This window comes from Bradysia coprophila, unplaced genomic scaffold, assembly GCF_014529535.1.
Source record: "Bradysia coprophila strain Holo2 unplaced genomic scaffold, BU_Bcop_v1 contig_583, whole genome shotgun sequence".
In the NCBI taxonomy this organism is placed as follows: Eukaryota; Metazoa; Arthropoda; class Insecta; order Diptera; family Sciaridae; genus Bradysia; species Bradysia coprophila.
In genome coordinates this window covers 160,799-183,155 of record NW_023503823.1, presented here as the reverse complement: position 1 = coordinate 183,155, position 22,357 = coordinate 160,799, and the positions used below count along the sequence as shown (strand labels likewise).

At 32.2% G+C, this 22,357-nt stretch overlaps 2 protein-coding genes across 6 annotated transcripts in view; both read left to right on the top strand.

Moving 5' to 3' along the window:
• LOC119083252 (protein kinase C-binding protein NELL1-like) overlaps window positions 1-21,787 on the top strand; it is a 59,651-nt gene extending 37,864 nt beyond the window's left edge. The window contains exons 1-15 of one of the 5 annotated variants that reach the window (XM_037192927.1): window positions 3,766-3,906; window positions 3,987-4,108; window positions 4,171-4,267; window positions 6,092-6,247; window positions 6,318-6,540; window positions 6,602-6,775; window positions 7,739-7,858; window positions 10,224-10,484; window positions 10,546-10,665; window positions 10,737-10,946; window positions 11,012-11,193; window positions 11,292-11,375; window positions 11,456-11,677; window positions 14,592-14,612; window positions 19,013-21,787. In XM_037192927.1, coding sequence (XP_037048822.1) covers window positions 4,187-4,267; window positions 6,092-6,247; window positions 6,318-6,540; window positions 6,602-6,775; window positions 7,739-7,858; window positions 10,224-10,484; window positions 10,546-10,665; window positions 10,737-10,946; window positions 11,012-11,193; window positions 11,292-11,375; window positions 11,456-11,677; window positions 14,592-14,612; window positions 19,013-19,195 — 2,037 coding nt within the window. In that variant the 5' untranslated portion in view covers window positions 3,766-3,906; window positions 3,987-4,108; window positions 4,171-4,186 and the 3' untranslated portion in view covers window positions 19,196-21,787. Of the gene's footprint in view, window positions 1-3,746; window positions 3,907-3,978; window positions 4,268-6,091; window positions 6,248-6,317; window positions 6,541-6,601; window positions 6,776-7,738; window positions 7,859-10,223; window positions 10,485-10,545; window positions 10,666-10,736; window positions 10,947-11,011; window positions 11,194-11,291; window positions 11,376-11,455; window positions 11,678-14,591; window positions 14,613-19,012 lie in introns of those variants that run through there. The other 4 variants (XM_037192922.1, XM_037192926.1, XM_037192924.1 and 1 more) reach the window with 4 other exon arrangements.
• The window catches only part of LOC119083231 (zinc finger protein 271-like), a 700,255-nt gene that overhangs the window by 646,453 nt on the left and 31,445 nt on the right, over window positions 1-22,357 (top strand). The window lies entirely within an intron of this gene.

Here is a 22,357-nt window from a genome sequence, read left to right as displayed (position 1 = left end):
TTCATTGGTTCAACAAAATTCTTGTGGAATCAATTACAAAGCACAATAACTCCCAAATTATAAAAGATGTCGAAAATCTTTTCAAAAATCGAAAAACCATTGTGTAACGTTCGAAGAAATTCATCACATTCATAGAAATTATTTAAATCTTAAAAATGTCCCTAGAACTTTCAAAACCCTTAAAAGTCATCAAAGAATTCACCCTAAAATTCCAACCAATATCCAAGATAAAATAAAGTAAGGAATTATTTCTCTATTTATTCGTTCGTCAAGCAAATCGCCACCGGTCAGCGGCAGAGAATTGATAACAGATCGTTTCTCTGGTCAGCAGTTGGTTTTGATTTTTTGTTTTTACAAGTTGGTACACGTGGATTGGTACATTATACCACCTGAAAACCCGTGCTTCCATCTACGGAATAAACACAAACTAAACGGGCTAACCTTAATCTATTCTCTTTTGCCATCCTTTGCCACCTACATAAACAATTATCCCATCTTGCAATCTTTATCTAACATTTATTACAACGATTGGGATTAAAACTTTTGAAAGTATGATGTAAATTCACCTCAAAGTTGTTCATGTCGCGTATTTCTTTCGTCTGTCGACTTATTTTTTGCTTTTGTTAGTTTCTGTTACTATTGCACGTAGCGATAGTGATGTGTCGCCAATGCAGACCATTCAGTTGCAGTGATATAGACTGTCAGATTAAATTCTCTGTACATACGTAAAAACCAATCAAATCAATGAATTTCTTAATCTCCAGCAATATGACACAAATTTATTAATTTTTTTTCTTTTTCGAAAAAACGAACGCGAAAGGTAGAAATACCAGACCATAATTAAAATATAAAATGCAAACGCACTTCGAGAGAAGCTCATCAACTTCATTAAGCTTTCAAACAAATAACTAAGTTTATTTAAGACATTTTTGACAAGTACACTCCTAGTTTTTAAATACTCAATATAAATAATAATTATATTTTACAAAAGTAATGTTGGCTTAACGAACGATATTTATTATTAGAACCAGTATGATGCCGGTATTATTATATGACATGTATATAGTCTCATTTAAATGATATATTAATATTATACGTAAGTTGTGTATACATAAAATTAATAAACATTTAGATTGTAATAAACGGCGCTAAAGTGCGCTATTAAAATACGTACAACAGTTGATCTCACCATAATTGACAAATTAGTTTCAATAGGTTATTTGTTGAGGTCCTCTGGCTAAAAGTGTTAAAAGGTAATTGGTGTACATAAATCAGGTGATAAGTCTTCCCTCTGAGATAGTTTTACAATAGGTACTGACTAAATGGAATCAGATCCGTAACCAGGTATACCAGTAAAAGTTATGAAACTAATGGACTGATCAGTGTCTACTTTTCGGAAAGTATCCAAACTAAGCCATATGAACAGATCGTGTCCTTTTAGATTTATCTAACTGTAACTTCCATACACAATCCTATCACGTCACTTTCATTCATGTGTAAGTTGCCATTTCTCAACCTTGACCTCAAGATCTAAAACTCAGACCATTCAGATCACTCGACATAGATTTCCAATTTGAATAATATAGAAAGTACTTCTGCATAGTTAAATCTAGTATGAATGGTGTGGATAGTGGCAATTCAGCCATGACTTTAGTGGATATGTTCTGCTAACTGCACGATTACATTAAACGATTTTTCAGTTTCTCCCTGGCGGGCCTTCTCAAAATTTACGACTCTGCACTGTAGAAATTTGAATCTTTATGATGCTGAACTGCTTTCTAATGGCAATTAATATTTTGTTGTTTGGGCAGCAATATCGATATATATTTCAACGTTTTTTTTCTGAATGATTAATAACTAATTGATTAATGTTAGTGCTGCCGAAATTTCATATTTCTCAAATCATGTCAATCATGTCTATGAATGGCTTCATTGGTCAATTAATTCGATGAAAATTCAGTGGTCGCAGTTTTTTTCCATAAAATTAGAATCATTTTTTTGTTTTTAAAAGGTCAAAGTTCAGGCAATATTTGGAATTCTTATTACTTTTCACGTAACCAATTATTTAATCGGTTTTCATCAAATTATGAAAGGTGTTCATATCTATCAAAAAAAACACCCACGGAATTGTCGTCACATCTCGATAAAAAAAGTTCTCACAAGGACTAAATCGATCGAATTCAGACTTCTCACAGTGAGGAAAATTTTGTATGAAACTGAGAACTGAGAAGTCTGAATTCGTTCGATTTAGGTTTTTTAGAAGTCTCACTAAAAAAAATTTCACTGGGGAATCGTGTATTGTACCAGTGAACCTTACTCTTAACATCCTACATCCATTTATATAATTCACTAAACGATCTAAACTTGTTTCACTATGCTGTGCATTAAGACTTGTTTCTGAAAGCTTGTCAATGTTTAGTTTTATTGAATTCTTAATTCTTACTCTTTTACTGTATAATTACAATATTGGCCTGAACAAGTATAAAGTTAGACTCCTTGAACTTTCTATTTAATTGAGTCAACAACAATTAGTCTTCTTTCAATTGATCACTTCAATAAATTTTATCGATGATTCAATATAACAACTCGGCTACAGATCGGCACATGAAATGATCGCTGAGTTAAAAAATGTGATTTCAATTAAACTTTATCGATACCATTGTAACTCTTCGGATATTATAATTGGCAGAAAAGAAACCTTCAACGATTTCCTCTTCGTTCTGCAATTCATTGAAGTTGAAAGGTATAGGAAATCGTTTGGTTTTTTGTTTAAAAAAAAAGGCTGAAAGAGTTTGGATTTCACAAGCCATAATTTATTGCAAATTAAAATTTGGTTGCAAAAAAAACGAACTTTTCTCAAGGTCAATTCAAGCCCTAACTGTCCATTGCAACGGTGAATTTTATAGAAACCTTCAACTACTTCTTGGGTTATTAAATTTTAAATAATTTATTCAAGGAAATTGTTATATCCAAAATTTGAATTTAATGTGAAGGTAGAATGGTTCGCTGTTAGAACTAATTATTTTGCTTGTAATACTGCGGCAGAGGTAGCAATTAAATTTTATTTCCAACGAACATAGAATAAGAGAAAGCATTTCCGAAATTTCACTGAAGCAGACTAGGGGTAGGGGATGTCTTTGAATTTGACATTCGCGATAATTGTACATAACGTTGAAGAATAGTAGAGACTACATTGGTTGCTGTGAAAATAACTTCGGTAACTGACATTAGGATAAGTTTCTATCCGAGCCGAAGGCGAGATATACAAACAACAATTTTTTGAAAAATATTTTTCGAAGCAAGTTGCTCAAAAACACATGCGGGTGTTTGCTAGTATCACAATGTTGCTTTCGAATTAATTGATTACGTAATTACGTAATTTATTGTTTGTCCTATGCGAAATGAACCGAAAATATGCTTCATGTAATGGATCATTTTCGGAGGGGATAAACTGCTATGTAATGGGTAACTTTCGCATCGGGCAGGAAATAAAATTGATTTTTTTGGCCATTTTTTTATATTTCTGTGAAGCGATTATAGTACATTACTGTCTTGCTGGGACATTTTTTTTGTTGAGGCGTGTGGGAGGCAAGATAATACAGTACTTTGTTGTGCTGTGAACGGAAGATGCGACTTTGAGACGAGACGTAATGACACATTTTCTAGCCGCAAGCCAACAACAAAATTTATTTACTTTTATTCCGAAATCAATAGTTTCTTCATTAACACCAAGATTTTATTTCAAGGCAGTGACATGAAAAAACGAAATCTTGTGCTTCCTATGGTCACATACCAACGGGCGGCCGAATACATACGACGATCTGCAGATTTCACATTTACTGCCACCGTGCGACAGGAACAATTAAACATTGGAACGATCATATCATTCTCACACGGCGAAAATAGGTAAACCTTGTCGAAGCGATAGCCACATAACATAAAATATCTTCAGCCATATGAGTAAGTAAATATTGTCAGGTATTTAGAACTTCAATCAAGCGGCCGAAAAGATCAAATCAGATTTCATTTTCAAACAACATCGAATGGTATTACAATGTTTCACGAAGAAGAATTTTCGTATCGTTTAGCTGATTATACATGGCACAAGGTTGCACTTTCAGTAAGTGGAACCGAAATTCAACTATTAATTGACTGCCATCCATTATATAGACGAGTGATACATTATATGCCAGATAGAAATTTTAGTGCTTCCAGTATGAAATTGTTTGTTGGACAAAGAGATTTAGAAAGCCAGTTTCCGTTTAAGGTGAGTGAACTAATTTTATATCATTCAATTTATCAAAAAGTCTTTTTTATTTTCCCTTCAAAAAACCGTGATTATACGAGTTGACGGTAGTTATTCAGATCACAATCGGAAATCAAATAGTCAAATGTGTGTATTGTCGTCGGTACTGATTATCCCTTTGACCAATAAATTAAATGAGCGTGTTCCCTTAAACAAATTCACTGATAGAGTAAACATTGAAATAAACACAGCTATGTGGTCAATCGACCAGCGGTGTATAGCGACACATGTCCGAATGAATTATTTAATTTTCGTCCGATCTAACCCAATTTCAACCGTATCATCAAACACTCAAAATGTCAAAAGCATCCAATTTTAGATTAATTATCTATGATTTGACGGTATGTTGTTCTGTAATGCAATGAACACAAAACAATTTATCGTTAATTATATGGATTTATCGTTTGCGGAAGCTTTAATCAAAAAACTGGAACATAATGTCACATTCAGGCGTTTTCCTTCTGAGGGATTCTTTTGAAAAATGGCCGACCGAAATCGGACCAATTTCCAGTGAAAGGGTATTCGAAAGGTATTCTACCCTAGAAGCCAAAACCACTTAAAAAAATCTTCGAAGCTTGTGTGGCTCTTGCAAGGTGATGAAAAATCAAAAGCATTCACTTTTCTTACTGAAAATTCTCCAATTGCACGAGCCCTACAAAGTCGTGTGAGGTGTCATTAAAAAGGTAATTGCATGTACTTCCAGGGAAAATAGGGTCTTATTGGGTTTAAATTTCATCCGCACTGAGATCTGTGTAGTTGAAGTTTTGAACCAAAAATGACTGAAAACTTACACTTTTCTTACAGAAATTTCTCGAGATACACGAAACGTACATGGTTGTGTGGGGTGTCATTAGAAAGGATATTTTAAGTTGTTTCAGGGCGCTTGGATTCTTACGGAAGTTTGGTAGTATCTACGATGAAATATGAGCACTTAAACATATGAACTTCTCATATTTCATCGTAGGTGCCTCCAAACCCCAATAAGACCCTTTTTGCCCCGAAAGAAGATTAAATTACCTTTCTAATGCCACCCCTCACGACCATGTACATTTCATGTACCTCGAGAAATTTCTGTAGGAAAAGTGTAATTTCTCAGTCTTTTTCGGTTGAAGATGCTAACTGCACTCAGTGCGGATGAATTGTAAACCTAATAAGACTCCATTTGCACGGAAGTACATGCAAATACAGTCTAACGGAAAATGAGTCCGAATTCGGTCGGCTGTTTTTCAAAGCAATCCTTCTCTACAAAGATTCTATATACAAAGGTATATTGGAGGCGTAAAGACTGCTGTTTCCTTATTTTATGACGAAATCGTTTTGCTAAATTAACTAAATTAAAAATTCAATATGGATTGATTGGGATGATATATCGACTCACTACTGCAGCAGCCTCGAGTGTGTCATTTGATTTAATGTTGTAATGAACATAAAACATTTTTATGTCCTTAGTATTGATTAGTACCGTCCTTTAATTGATTGTTTTTAGCAGTCACTGTTCCTACATGTAAAATTACATCAGCGCGAAGATTTTCCATTTTATTCGAACAAGACGATTGCGGATACAAGACGCCCCAAGGCTCGTAAATTGAACTTTTGTCTGAAGTGGTACTATATACCGTTTTTCTCTTAAATTCTATTCCAATTAAAGAGAACTCCGTTCGGTTATAAACTGTTCTCCTTCGTCCGGTTCAATGACTATATCAATTTAGGAAATAGCTTTAATGTTCTGTCGTACTGCTTTCAACGGACATGTAAATCAAGACATTTTTTCCATTTTTATTTCAGGGTGATATTGAAGAGGCCCATATTATACCAGGACCTTACGGATATTTAAAACAGTGCCCGCACATAGAACAATCATGTCCTACGTGTGCACAATTTAGCCTTCTTCAAGATGCAATAGTTTCATTACAAAATAACTTAATTGATTTAAAACAAAGGGTAAATGTAACCACAATACGACCCGTCCGCCGATCACAAATATTAATTAAAATTCTGTTCTTTCTATCAGCTAGTGGATGCAGAGGAGCGAGTGCAGCGACTTGAATCATGTGACTGTAAAAAATCGTGTAAGATAGATAATGTGATAAGGAATGATGGTGAAGAGTGGAATGTTGAGTGTACTACGTGCAAATGTCATCAAGGTGATATAAAGTGTGGACCAATGAATTGCGGTGTGCCGAAATGTAAAAATCCACAACCTGTGGTAGGGGAATGCTGTCCACAGTGTAAAAGTAAATCCATCAATCGATATAAAGTGCGTCCCATTGCTAAAAATTTGTCTGTTTCGTTTAGAAAAATGCTACATAAATGGAACTGAATACGACGATGGTGAAAAGAAGCGGATCGGTTGCTCCGATTGTACGTGTAAGGATGGCAATATGGCGTGTCTGAATTTTTGTACAGATCTGAAATGTCCACCGGAACAGCAAAAGAAAACACCAGGAGAATGTTGCCCGTACTGTCCAGGTGATAATTACGAGTATTTGGATCAAATAAATTCAGTGAAACCTGTGTTGAGATGACCCAATGATAAATCTAATGAATTTATGAACTAAACAGAGAGCGAACAAAAAAAAAATCCAGAGCAGCAAAAAAATAATAATTTTTTAAATGAGATAAATTAAATCCACATAAATAAGTGAAACGACACCGCGCGCATCCCGGTCATCGAACAATATAATTATTGTCACACAATTTTTTTTTGCAATTAGACATTTTCCCGATGAAAGTCAATTTGACGCGAATAAAAGCAAACAAACAATTGTTTCGAAAAAAAAATTGTTCGGGTTTCACTGTACTTGGTATTTGTGTTTTAACATTTACCTACGAGAAAGCTTAATTGTTTATAAATAATAATTTTTTTTTGTTGAGTAAAATATATCACTTTTTTATCCAAAAACGGAAAATTCATTTGTTTCATTCAATATTTGAATGTTTTTTCTTTTGTTTTACTTTTTTTTTCATTTTATTTTTATTTTTATTCCAAAAACTGAATGTTTTCCTTTGTGATTAATAAACTCGTCTGAATTGAACATTTGGATAAATATTTTTTGTTCCATTTTTAATACAATTTTGTTGCTTTAAGGCTTTTTTTTAACAATAACTTCCAAACATTCCATAAATTTTTAAAAGCTTTTTTCGTATCATTTTTTTATATCTCTCTTGCTTTCATTTTTATTACTTTTTTACGACTGATTGTTAATTAAAACAAATTACTAACCCGACAAATAATTTTACCACACTAACAATAAATAACTTTTTCTTCTTTCCTATGCTTACACAAAAAACAAAACCAAAAATCCTATTCATCTACGCTTATGTGACTAAAAACAAAATCATAAAAAACCAACATCCTCTAAACTACTTCGTCCTATCATCATCATCTATGCCTGAAACTTTCTTGTGCAAAAATCATACATGCATCATCAGGGGAAGACTATTGCTCAAAGGGTCACGCATGTCATACTAATGCTACGTGTCTTAATCTTAACACCAAGTACATGTGTACCTGTCATCCGGGCTTCCAAGGAGATGGGTTTTTTTGCTCGGGTAAGTTTGATTCGATTTGTAGACATTTGTTTTGTTTTAAAAAAGTTTTTTGTGTATTTTGTTTGCACTGATAGTGTTTCTGTGTCCCATTTTTTGATTTCGTTTGTATTATTTGGTAGTTTCAATTAGATATAGAAAGGAGTGAAATATGTCTGACACATTAAAGTCTCGCATCAACAATCCGTTCACGGTGCGGTTGAATGAACTTTAATGGAGCTTTTGGAGGCACTTTTGATTTTTCGATGTTTTCGGCTCGGAGCCCTGACCAAGGTTCCATAATTTTTTTATTTTATTTTCATCCGCAACATCGGTGGCAGTGGAACCTAGCCCATCCATTCTACAGAGAGAGTGTTTGAAAAATTATTTTTTTGGATATTGGTAGAGGTAATGTCCGTCTACTACTACAGAACCTTCATCCCTCAAGTATCCACGACCCTTTGAAAACATGTTTTTTTTAACTTGGCCTATCTCCACCCACTTCCTTTGCACTCAGAGGACCATTGCTATAAAAATTCCAACCACCACCAATTGCAACCCCAACCAGTTTTCAATCAGTTTCAGGGTTCCGAGTTTTATAAGTCAGCTGCACGAAAATATCGAAAGTGTATCCAAATGCTCAATTAAAATTCATTTAACCACACCTTGGTTGATTTCGAGGGAAAAACAGAGACGTTTTTCTGAGTGTCTTCGTATTAGTGCAAATCTCTTTTGAGTGTCCATTTTATACGCATCCCAAGAAATCGAACAGCTGGATTGCAGGAATCTTTTTCAGAGAGAAAAATTCATAAAAATTACCGAATTGCAGCTATGAAGTGAACAATGTAAGTAGATAGAAAGGGAAACACAAAATATTGGTTTTACAACGATAGCTATTCTTTAAAGAGTAAAAGTGGACTTTTGGTCTGAAATTTGTTCAACTGAGGTCATCGACCATTCGAGAACGCAACTTGAATCGTTCATGAATTTAGTAAGGCAACAGGGTAGGATGGGGTATTGGGGTATAGGATTTGCGTGACGATCCAAACATCTGTTTGAAAATAGCATGACAGGGGCGGATCTTTAAAATCCTGACGTAATTTATCAACAGTGCCTTATCAGTATTGAACCATTTTTTACACGATGTCGGTAAGAAAATCAAGTTTACCATCCTTCCTGAGGTAGTGCGAGAGCGTCTACACGATCTACACGCTGTCGTGTAAAATACAGTGATAATGACCTAACGCATTAATCGATGAAGACTTTTAGTTTGACCATAAACGAAGTTAGCCTGACGTCCATCATTGAATTTTCCAACTTCTGTTTAATTGAACAGAATTTCGGAAATTATCTTAAATAATGTAACCTCCCTAGTAGGTAAGTACTTAAAAAAACATAATTTACTTTCCTCCTTCGGATTCCTTTCTGATTTTAGACATTTTCCCCTAATTCCTCCTAATCTGTGCATTCAACTCTTCAAAGATGACCCCTTACAGCTGTTGATAGTATAAGTCTTGGACTGAGTATCAAAAAGTAAAAGTCTCAATTCTGAAAACAACAAAGTCTCAGAAACGCAGTTTTGTCCGAGATCTTGTCGCTAAAGAAATACTTAGGAAGGGTAAGAAAAATTTGAGTCGCCTAAAATTTCATTTCCTTGGTAAGAAACCGGACTTTCGTTCGAACTGCAATTTATCGTCTTCTTTCCGTTTGTCAATTTTTATTGATTGGGAGACTCTCCTCATCGTTTGAAGTCTAAGTTAATCATCATTTATAAAAATCGTTTGAATGTTTCCATGGAGATTATGAAGGTGGTGTGGTCTCTACAGCTTGATACTTATCTAAAACGTAGATTACTAATGTACAGACTAAGGCGATGGTGACTCCTAATAAACATTAAATACAAATGTAGAAACATTTTTCATTTATATTTTGAATGTTGTATTGCTTCGGTGGTGTTCCGAACATTGAAATAATATTTTATGCATGAAGATTGCAAGTTACTTGACAATGAAATTGAAATTTGGAAATAAAATTTTTTGTTTTACGCGCCCTGACGAGATTTGAACCCCAGACCTCTTGCGTATGAAGCAAGCGTTCTACGTATCAAACCACAGGACTGAACAGTCCTGTGGTTTGATACGTAGAACGCTTGCTTCATACGCAAGAGGTCTGGGGTTCAAATCTCGTCAGGGCGCGTAAAACAAAAAATTTTATTTCCAAATTTCAATTTCATTGTCAAGTAACTTGCAATCTTCATGCATAAAATTTTTCATTTATTTTGTTACATTTTCGTCTTCCCAAATATGTTTTGTAGTTTCTTGCACTGTTTTGTGTAACACAAAAATGTCCATCTTATCGTTGGTCTAAATGCGAAATAATAAAATTTCAGACATCGATGAATGTGCTCAAAAGGGTGGAGTAAATGGAAACCACTGTCACCTAAACACCAAATGTATTAACATCGAAGGTGGATACGTATGTGAGTGTTTGCCCGGCTATCGGCAGGTGGACAAATTCAATTGTGCCGAAGTAAACGAATGCTTAACTGGCCAACATCAATGTGACAAAAATGCTGTATGCACGAACACGCAAGGTTCTTATGAGTGCTACTGTAAGGATGGCTACAAGGGAAACGGAACCTACTGTGAACGTACGTTTGACCATTTGATCAATGTATGTGCATATCTGGATGCTCATTCGTTCATTTTCAGCTTATTGTGAACAGCCATGCTTAAATGGGGGACACTGCTCGTCACCAGGTGTTTGTACCTGTTATGGTTTTGTTGGTAATTCATGCGAACAAGATTTGGACGAATGCGCAACTGGTCTAAGTATGAGACTTATCGAAAAAATTCTAATAGTTCATTCACTCACCCTTCCGTTTCATTTATCTTCCCACTAGGAACGTGTAACGATTCCGCCGTGTGTGTTAATATGCCTGGCTGGTCTTATTGTAAATGTAAACCAGGCTATGAAACGCATGGCAACGAATGCCGTGACATCAACGAATGCTACTACAATACTCACAGTTGCCATCCGACGGCGAAATGCGTGAATACGGAAGGACATTTCGAATGTGAATGTTCAGCCGACGATCCATCGTGTCGTTTAAGTAGGCATTTTCGAAATGACGATCTGATGATGATCACGAATTCAAATGATGCTTGTTCTATGCAGGTTGTATGTTCGAAGACGCCGAAATCAAGGACGGAGATCGAGTTTTTCCTCGCAATCAACCATGTAAGATATGTACGTGTCGTAAAGGTGTTATTTCGTGCGAAGATCAGCAATGCAACTGTTCAACATGGACGGGTAGCAGCGGGCGAGATATGTGCTGTCCTCAATGTGATCCAAAATGGGTGAGTTAAAGTGATAAGTGTTTAGGAGTGCAGTGACGTCGTTTGTCGCGCTCTATCAGACTACTTTACTTACAACTTGAAATGATTCCCTATTTCAGTCGTGCCAGCATCAGGAATTGAAAAATGTAGTATTTAAGAGTGGAGAGCAATGGATATATCAATGCCAAACGTGTGAGTGTTTGGTAAGTGTGATCTTTTCGTTCGGATACGGCGGACTTCGGATTTCGATTCAAAATACGTTTTTCTTACCGCCATTTTACAGTACGGTGAATTCGACTGCTGGAAGTTAGAATGTCCTCCGTTAACTTGTGATAATCCTTTACCGTTAACGTCAGGGGACTGTTGTCAACGATGCGAGGACGACCCGTGTAGAGGCCCAACAAATAGTACTTCAGGAAAAACTTGCACATACAAGGGCCATACATACGCATCTGGTCAGAGTTTTAGTGATCTGTCCAGTCAATGTACACAATGTGCTTGTAAGGTAAGTCTATGTGCGAGAAATGGGTTCGGTTTCGATTAAAATCAAAAACCTAAGCAAGATCCATTTAGTTACCGAGACAGTTTTGTTTTTTTTTTCCCGAAACTATATTCCGTTCATTAGGCGTCATACGTTCGACTATATAATTTGTCATTTTTTACTCGTTTAAGAGGCACCGGCACTTAGCTAAAATTGTAGCCTACATTTGCGTGTTTCGTATTTCATTTTTGTTAATATCTTTTCATCAGAATCCTTTTTGAAAAATGTACGACCGCAATTCCGACCACGAATCTGCTAGCTTTAAATAAAAATTAGTTTTGGTTGTAGTCGTTTGATCAGCTCTGAGAAAAGTGAGCAGTTTCATGAAATTTTCATAAACTGCTCATTGTTCTCAGAGCTGGTCAAATTGTTACAACCAAATCTATTTTCTGTTAAAAGCTAACACATTTGTGGTTGGAATTGCGGTCGTACATTTTTGAAAAAGGATTCTGATGGAAAGATATCAAAAGTAAACTAAAATCCTGTATTTAAAAATCGCCCTAATGTATGCTTTTCGGAAAAGTACCGGTGCCTCTTAAGTTAAATTAAAATTAAAAAATTTTTATTTTGGAAATAATTTTCCAACGAATAGGAGAGGTGAACGTCATTATTATGATCCGTTAAATTTACTTAACGAGCATTTGTCATTAATTATTTATATTTATCTGTATTAAACAGTGTGCCTATATATTTATCAGTGTTAATGAATGAGCATTGTTCGATTGATATTTATTAATTTCTAATCATTTTTTTTTCTTTTTTAACCAAATAAAATTAATTTAATATTTATTTATCGATAAGACTTCTTGCTAGAAGCCGCTACCGTCGCTGCTATGTCATAGAAAATAAAAAAAAGCCAATAACAATTTAGTGATTAATGGAAACGATTGTGAATTGACGATTTAGTATTCAAAAAACAATATTATTTAACCGGTTCGTCAGGCGTCGTCGTCAGAGGGGACGTTATTAATTGCGTAAGAGCTAACAATAAATGCTAGTGTTTATGCCATTATATTGCAGCTAATCCATAATCGATAGAAATTACTAACCTGATTGATAGATTATGTAACACAGTTCAGTGTGTGAGAAGTGAAAGTTTTAATATTCAAAAAATAATACAAAAATCGACTGTATGATGTACATCTAAGTCGAATTTGGGGTAGAATAAGTGTCTCTGAACATTTGAAGGATTCAGTATCCTAGCGTGGACAATTATATCTAAAAATTGAAAATGGCTGCAGTGTCAGACAGGAAGCTAAAATATTTTTTTTAATATAAAAAAACACGGATTCATTATTTTAGCCTTGCGGACCATTAAAACACCTTCCTAAGTATATTTTTAAACTTCCCAATTGAATGAATGTGGCTAGCGACAGTCCAAACCACATAGATTCTGATAGTGTTATCTAGGTTACTGTCGCACCTACAGCCTCTTCACTTTCTACTAATATGTGTTATACGTTGTGTGATCTACTAAGGCGCTGTTTTCAGATATGTTTGAAAACAGTCCAACATGGACAGCCATGGAGAATTTCAAATCTCCCTGCTCACGACTTCTATGAGTCCTTTTCACTTCTCTTCCAATTTTTGCTGAATGTGACTCTTTCGATGCAATCGATGATCCACAAAAATGTACAGGTGGTATTTCCATAGTCGACCTTTGAAGATGACTTTTCTTGAGACGGTCTCTAAGAGACGTCATTTTAGCAACGTCGATTTTATAAGGAATCAGCGCACCGATTCTTTGTCGAGTTGGCGCAATTTTAATGAATTTTGGGAGGATTCAAAAGTTTACAGGAAAACGTCTATCTGCACACTTTTGTAGAACATTGTGTGCTATGTAATTCTCTCATTTGGACTACAGATTGGTCCGATGCTTTAAACAGCATACGCCGGAGCACACCTCTAATTAGGCTCAAGGCCAGAGATCATCGCTTATTTATTAAATTACGTTATGGAAACTGTGTAGTTCTCATGTTGTCTGTTCCTATGGTAATCATTTCCATCGCGAGCAAGCAGAATTTTCCGTATCAACATAGCAAGAATTTCCTCTGTAGCTATTAAAATTTGATAAATGCTTTAGACAGGGCTTATTTTTGGGAATTTTTATTCTGAAAATTCTTAAAAAGTTGTAAGTTTTTCAGAATTTTTCGAAAGTTTCAGAATTAAATTTCCTTAAAATCAGCCCTGCCTTCCGAAATCTCCTGTATTGCACCTCGAGCGCCATATACCCTATAGAGTTTCTAATTATCCTGTAACTCCACACATCATAGAAAGGGAAATGAAATTCGTGAATAAAGTTACACGTTGACATTTTAATGATTTATAAATTGTAAAGTTTCTCGTAACTTATTTAGTTCACCTTATCAAATTTCCTGAAAGGCAAAAAATTCTAACAATCGTCAATTTACAATTACTTTCTCGCTTAAATATTATACTCATGACATTCACATTTATCTTCCATTACAATTAAAAACATTTTTCCATTTCATCATGTTCTTTAACATTATTAATTTCATTGAATTTATTGTTTCTTTAACAATATTTTCATATTTTTTTTCGTTTCATTTTCTCATTTTGTTTGTCAATAATCAACAAATAACTCATTAAAAATTTAGCCAAATTAACTAATTAAGAATTTTATAATTAACTCGCTACTTGGTTCATTTATTGCTTGTTTTCATATTTTAAAAAAGGAAAAACTTTTATCAATCAAAGAAAAAAATTGTCTGAAAAGATAATGCAAAACGTTTCGATGAAAGGAGTTTTGAGTTTTTAAAAAAAGAGAGGGAAAAGTTATTTAAAAGAATTAAAAAAAAAACTTTTTTTGACATATGAGAACTAAGCCGTAACTCTTGTAACCTGCGAATTCTTCCAGGTCCCGTACTGTGCCCAACTGGTGAGCAATTCCGCGTGTTGTGTGCATCGGTAAAAATTCACTCTTTAACTACACTAACCTTGCCTAATTAATTATGATTTTGTTTTTGATTGGTTTTGATCTTTCGTTTCGATATTTTGATTTTATTCGATTGGGTTTTCGGTTTTCTTTTCGTTTTCATTTTTGTATTTCGATTTTATATGAGTTTTTACCAATTTTTCTTTTTAATATTCTAATTATTTTCGTTATAATGAATGTGCCACTTATAAATTAAGTCAAGTTTTATTAGTCAAATTTGTTAGTTATACAAATTGAATAGACCGTGCATTTTTCTGTTTACAATTTCAATCAGTTGCTTTCATTCACAATTCACATAAAACGTTTCTTTTTGCATTTGTATTTCCATCACCATGAAAATTTGAAAAGTTAAATTGGTCGCACCCGGCACATTGTGAATTGTGCATTCATTTTGTTTATGAAAGAGACGGAACTGATTTTGGTTAGATAAAAATCGCTCGATTACAAATCAGACAGAGAAATCTGGGAATGAATTCATACAGACACAGACCCCTATTTCTTCTTTAAAAAAAAAATTTAAGTTGAACAAAACAAAATGTGAACAACAAAGTGTCTTAGAGAATTCTTTTTAAGAATCGTTAGAATCTCGAGCAACTAATTTCCATTTGAAGTGGTAAAAAACAATTTTTGCGTCACACGTGTCGATTTACAATAATCCAATTTCGAGGGAGCTTTAAATGTTGAAATCGCATATAAAGGCTCCCTGTTCACTGTTTCATTGTACACTCGAAAGGAGTTTATGGAACTCTTATAATGGTGCCTATTCAAGAATAAAACAATGAATACATCGAGAACCAAGCTTTGCAAGTTTTATTTACAATGCAAACTGTACACTGATATTACATATAAAAAACCAGCGCACTTCAAGCAAAAGTGACCATAGTCATCTGCCAAATAGAGTACTATTTTGTATGAAATTGTATTTTTTACAGTGTATTACAGTTATATGTCACCCTGTCAAGTATTAGTACCCTCTTTACAGTACCACTCATGCTTGAAGTGCGTTGAAAAAGCGTATGTCTACAGCAGTTAATCTTCTATCATATATAAAAACTGGATTACCTACGCAGGCACTCTGTTTTTATATGAAATAGTATGAAATGTACATGACAAGGGGTAAAAAGTTGAGCTCGGTTTCGCCTCGGATCAATAAAATTCACACGAAAACGTTGAGGGAAAGGTCACTTTACATCCCTAGTAAAGTAAAATCAGATTACCTGCTCATTTTAAAGAAATATTTTTGTCAGAGTAGCAGAAACTACATAATATTGTCCGTCAAACAAATTGTGCAAATTTTGACTTAAAAATCTTGAGATATTATTTCACCTGGCGCATTCATAAATACGATAAACCAAATCCTTGAAAACACTAAAAACTTCTCAGTTTTTAAGAAAATATTTTGTCAACATAACTACACCATGAATATAATACACATACACACAAACACATTAAATGTTACATTCCAGCAAAACTTTTAGTTTTTAATTTCATTTCACTTTTCGTAAATTTATTATCATTTTACGTTTTTTTAAATTTAAAACAAAAAAATGGTTAACGAAATACACCTAGAAAAACTACGCTCGAAACTTTTCTTCGTTTTAATCAAGTTTCACCCACAAATTCACTTAAGCTTTCTCGGATTTTGAAGTATTAGATTCGTTATTTACTTAGAACAACATCGCACCCGACATTCATCTGAATGTAGTACTTCAAGCTTTCTTGGATTTTGAAGTATTAGATTGGTTATTTACTTTTATAACAACATTGTATCCGACATTTGTCTGAATGCAGTACTTCGAGGCCAAAACGAAAGTGGATTTGTGGGTTCAACAATCAGCAAAAAGAATCGAATCAGAAAAACGTTTCTAAAATAGTTTTATTGGGTTGTAAACGTGAAAAATTATTTCGATTGATTTCCTTTAACTTTAATTTATTTCGATTTTTTGTTTGACCTGAAACAGCACGAGCACAATTTAAATCACATCTCCAAAGTCAGCATGTCTTGTAATGTTTTTCATATTGTACAAGTTCACGAATTTATTTCGTAATGATACACAGAATTTGATTTGATTTTTTTGTTTAAATTCGTAATTTGACTTAAATATACACCTTCCGTATCTTTGCTGTCCATATTCAATGTATAAAAATTCTCTATCTTCTCACTACTTCTTCTCTTTCTTCTTTCTCCCTATGTTCACATCTTTCAATCAATGTGTAGTTGTGCCTTCAAAAGAAAAGAAAAATTAAATTGACAAAGTTTTTCTTAAAATCTATTTTGTTTTTATGGTAAATTTTAATTAGTTTTCAGATGAATATCCGTTAAAAGTAAATACAAAAAAAATTCTACAAACAAGAATAAAATGTTAAACATTAAAACAAATACAAAAAAAACAGCGAAACCAAAATTTAAAAAAATTTAACGAATTCTCTATGCCATTTTTTATATTTATAGCGAAAATTTTCTGTATTTTTCTTTTGCTTGCATGATGCATGTTTCTTTGTTTGAATAACAAAAATTAATTCCGAATGTGTTTTTTTAAACTAAAATAATTGTAGTGGTAGTTGTTGTTGTTAGTGGTAAATAGTGGTCGTTAGAAATTATACTTAAAAATAATTATTAAGGGTATTTTGTGGTCAGGTAATTATCATGTTATGACGGGAGTTTCAATATGGAAAGAAAACATAATTTTTGAAACGTAAAACAAAATTATAGTTCGTTCCCTAATTGCATCCATAAAAATAGTGAATAAGGCCGGACACTCTAATGCATAATTAGAGAAATCAATCTATTAACTACGGAAATTTCAATTCACATCAACATTTTTATTCGGTCAAAGTTTATTTCCGCAATAAACAATGTTTATGTTCGTCATAAACAAATGTTTTTAATTCATCGAGATAATGATTTGTTTTCAATAAAATCATTTCTCTCCATCAAAAATCGTCCTACATTCGGAACCCAGATAAGACAGGCATTTGGTATCTTTAGAATGTGAAAACAGCCGAAATCATTCTTCACTGTACATTAAAAGCATTGAAACTCTTAGTCATAACATAAGGATGCCAAAGATTAAGTGTAAATGTATATGGTCGACAATGCAACAGAAAACTGATGCTTGGATGAAAATTCTGCTGCAGAACTTAGACACAGCAAAATCGATGCCTTCTTAACCTTCTACTTAAACTTCTTGATAAAGTCGATTTGAACATTTCTTTGAGATCTATTACTTCAATAGATTTAACATTTATTTCTGTTGCATCACTTTTTATTGGAACAGGTATGAGTGACAGAGAAACAACTCAACCTTTAAAGTCCAGTCCAGGCAAAGTATTTTTTCGAGAGAAGTCAAGCTTCCTATTCAGAATTCAGAAGTATTCGTTCGCCATGTGTTCGATTTTGTGCCCGTAAGAACTGTGATCACAAAGTTTTTTCTGAAGAAAAATTCCCGTTCACTGAAAACCTATATCATAGGCCAACTACTCGAAAGATTACATTTCAAAGGATCCCCGAACGATAAAATTCATCTACGAGAATAACTCGAGCTAACGATATAGTCAGACGTTAGTCTGTGTAAATAATTGATGCAGGCAAAATTGATGAGGTTTACTGTGTTAAGGTTGAACATTTAATTGTACATACATAGACGAAGGTTGTTGATATTGTTGAAGTCTTGATGTTTGATGAGAAGTTTAAAATTTATAAAAACCAGAACAACAAAATGAAGCAACGGAAGTAATTAGAACAATTACAAATAATTTCTAGATGGTGCAGATACTTCTATACTAATTTCTTTTCCAAAAACAAAGTTTCCAAAGTTCGAGAAACCTGTACTCACGTCTTAGGAGACAATAGTACATTACTATACCAGTGAAGTAATTTGATATCTCGTATCCAGATGAGTACAAGTATCCGAGGGCTTCAGCCCGAGGTACTTTTACTCATTGTGATATGAGATATCAAATTATTTCACGTGTAAAGTATGACGTTTTACTTTACGAGCGAGGGAAAGGGTCTTCACTAGTGAGGGAATGGCCACATTACCTCACTAGTAAAGTAAAGAATTTTTTTAGTGAATGTTTTGAAGGCTTTGTTTTCTCACTAGATATATCATTATAAGTCCGCTACTTTATTCCATTCCGAAAAAATTAGTTTTTTTCGTTTATACTTAAATAATCGAAATGAATGAAAAAATAACGTAAGTATCAAGGTATCAAAACCTTCATTCCAATAAGCAAACACATCAAACATCAAGACGAGACAATATTTCTTAAAAAAATACAACTTTTAACTCGAACAAAATAATAAAAAATAAAAAAAATATTCCTCAAATTTTAATCAATAGGACGGTCGACTTTGCTGTAATGTCGATTATAATTGTACTGACGATGAATCCAGAAGGCCTAAAAGCTCTACTGCAAATGTTTACCCTAGTAACAGTTATACAACATCGAAAACAACGACCCCAGCGATATCGCGACGTTCGAAACGTTTAACCACCGCTCTTGTTCGACGACAAGGCGATTAAATTTAAAGAGAAAAAAAATTAAGAAAATTAAGAAGAAAAAACTTTTTTTTTTTATTAATTCCACTAAATTACCTGTTGTTTATTTCATTTATTCAGAGAAAAAAAACTAAAGAAAAAGAAATAAAACAGACAAATGATAACGATAGAATGACGAAATGAACAAATAAAATCGATAAATAGGAACAAAAGAATAGAAATGAAGAAAATGGATTGAGAAAAAATTGTTAATTTACATCTATCATCGATAAAACAACATAATTTGAACTAATCGAAATTATCAGACGACGAAGAACTTAACAGACACACACATTCCTATACTTTAAACGATTCTCATTTCAAGAAGCTGAATGAACAACAATTTTCTTTTCTGTTTAATTACAATTTTTTTCTTTTGTATAAAAAGTGTTACATAGAAAACGTTAAGTTGTTAACTGTAATCCAATTAATGAAAAGAAGAAGAACAAAAAGTAAATAATTGATAGTAATTATTTAAAATAAAACTCTTGTTGTATATGTTTTGTAAATACTATTATTTATACATAAAGTAAATTAAAAGGAAAAATTAAAATTAAAAACCAATAAAAAATGAATTAAAAGAAAAATGAAAATCACAGTTTAGTAACTTTGCTACTTTTAGCGCTATTCAATAAAAAGAAAAGAAAAAAAAACAAATAATTAAAAGTAAAAATAAACAATTAATTAAATTTAAACAAAAAATAATATTAAAAGTTTAGGTGTGTTATAATTACAACAAAATAAATAAAAGAAGAGAAACATAAAAATTAAATAACTTAAAAAAAAACTGAGTAAAACAACAAAACACTTTGCAAATCAATGGATTTTTCATTCCTTTTTTCGTTTCCAAATTACTAAAAAAAACCTAAATCCAAAAAATGTAACAACAATTTATGTCAGTTTTTAGGTTCAATTTTGATGTTATGCGCACTTCAAATTTACATTTTGAGCTTTTTGGTGTAAATATCACTTGTAAATAGTTGCAATTTATTTAAAAGAACAAACAAAAAAATGGAAACAATTAAACGAATAAACTAACAATTAAAAAAAATGAGAAATTAACAGAAGAAAACTAAAATAATTAAAATTTAGCACAATGAATTTTTTCTAGAAATTATAAATTGAATAGTCTTATGAAAAACTAATTAACGAAAATTACACAAAACAACAACAAATTAAAAGTTTTCTCAAATTGACTATGAAAAATGCGGCAATGTTCTTGCCGGAAAGATACCGGAAAATTCAATTAAAAGTTAAAGCCAAAATATACTTCTAGAAATAACGTTAATCATAACACTCATCCAATTGAAAATAAAAATTCTTTTAAGAAATAAATTCTTAAAAATGTTTAATTAAACTTAACGTTTCATTTATCTGACGTATTAACCTAAAAAGTATTAATTCTAACCGTTCGTCTTTGTTTGCTGACCTTTTTTTTAAATGAACTCTAGTCATAATTTTAAAAAATCATTTTCTCAGCTTTGTACCGAACTTGAAAAGACAACGATTCGATTATTAATCCTCCATTTATTCAAAGAAAAACTTAAATTAAAAAAGAAAAAAATAATTTTCAAAATTCGATGAAAAAAAATTGGTTTTTCATGAGCTACTATTTGAAGTATACTTGTATTTAAGTAATAATAAAATTTAGTTCCTTTAGGAGTATTGAATAACTCCAGCTAATGTTAAATGTTAAACAAAATGAAATGATGAAAATAAAGAACAGAAAAGAAATTAGGGATCTGTTAGAGAAAAATATTAATCTGCAATTACGAATCAAATCAAATCGTTTTTATGTATGAATCAGAATTTAAAACCAAAACATTTGCGATAAAATTCAACTTCTTTTTTTCTAAAAAAAAAAAATACTCTCGGGAAAGCTTAACAACAACATAAATAAAATATAAAACCAAATTTACTATAGCAATAAAAATCGATTTAAAATTGTATGAATATATATAGAAGAAACAAAAAATTACGACAAATGAATCGCACTTCTGTTTTAAAGTAATGAAAATGAAAGAGAAATTGTTTGTTTGGAGATTTGAACGTTAAAATAACAGAAAAAATTAAAAAGAAAAAAAAATATTTAACTGAGGTACTTAATATATTTTCCAATTTAATGGTACGTATACAATGACAATAAACATAATAAAACCCATAAAATGTTATACCAACAGTCTCCCCTTTTTCCCCTCCACAATATCAGAAATAACACACATAAACTTATATTCATACAGTATTAAATCTTAAACGAAAACCGTAATTCTTCTAGACAAAACCGTAATAAAGGAAAATTATAAGCAAAACAAGCAACCAGTTAAACCATTTAATGTTTTACAAATTCAATAAACTTTAACAAACAAAAAAATTCAATCGTTTTCGCGATAATTCCAACCTAAAAAACAAAACCTTTAAAACTATTGAAAATGTCTTTTGACCGAAAAATTCTTAACTTAAAAAACCAATTAACTTGACTATTTAGATAACGAGCCCGTCATTTTAAAAATCAAAAGAATTGAAAATTCAATTGGAAAACTAAGAAACAAAATTAGTGAGAAAATAGGTAAAAATCTGAAAAAAAAGGAAACTGATAAAAAACGAATATGAAAACATAAAAGTTTAGCACAAATTGAATCAACTATGTTTAATAAATAAATTTACAGATTAATAAATTGAATACAAGAAAAAAATGAAAAAAATAAAAAATGTTATATCTAAACAAAAATAGTGAAGAATAAATTTAAATTTGAAGACAAAATTATTATTAGCCTAAACTTATTAACAAAAAAAGAAAAATGAAAAAAACATAAAAAATGAAACAAAGAAATTAATTGTAAAATATAATTAAAGAAAAAAAAAATGAAGAAGAAGAAGAAGAAGGTAAAAACTATACATATTATAAATATAATTAATTTAATTATATGAACAAAAAATATTTATATAAAATATTACTAAAAAAAACCTAGTGAAACCAGAGAGAATGATTTTTTTAAATGTATGAGTGCGTTTAATGTGTAGAATGAAATAAATAAAAATGAAATCTGAAAATAAAATCTTAAAAAAAGCAAAATATATCCACGAAAAAGTTGCTTTTTAATTTGAAACAAATGACTTTTATTACCTTTTAATAATCGAACTTTGAAG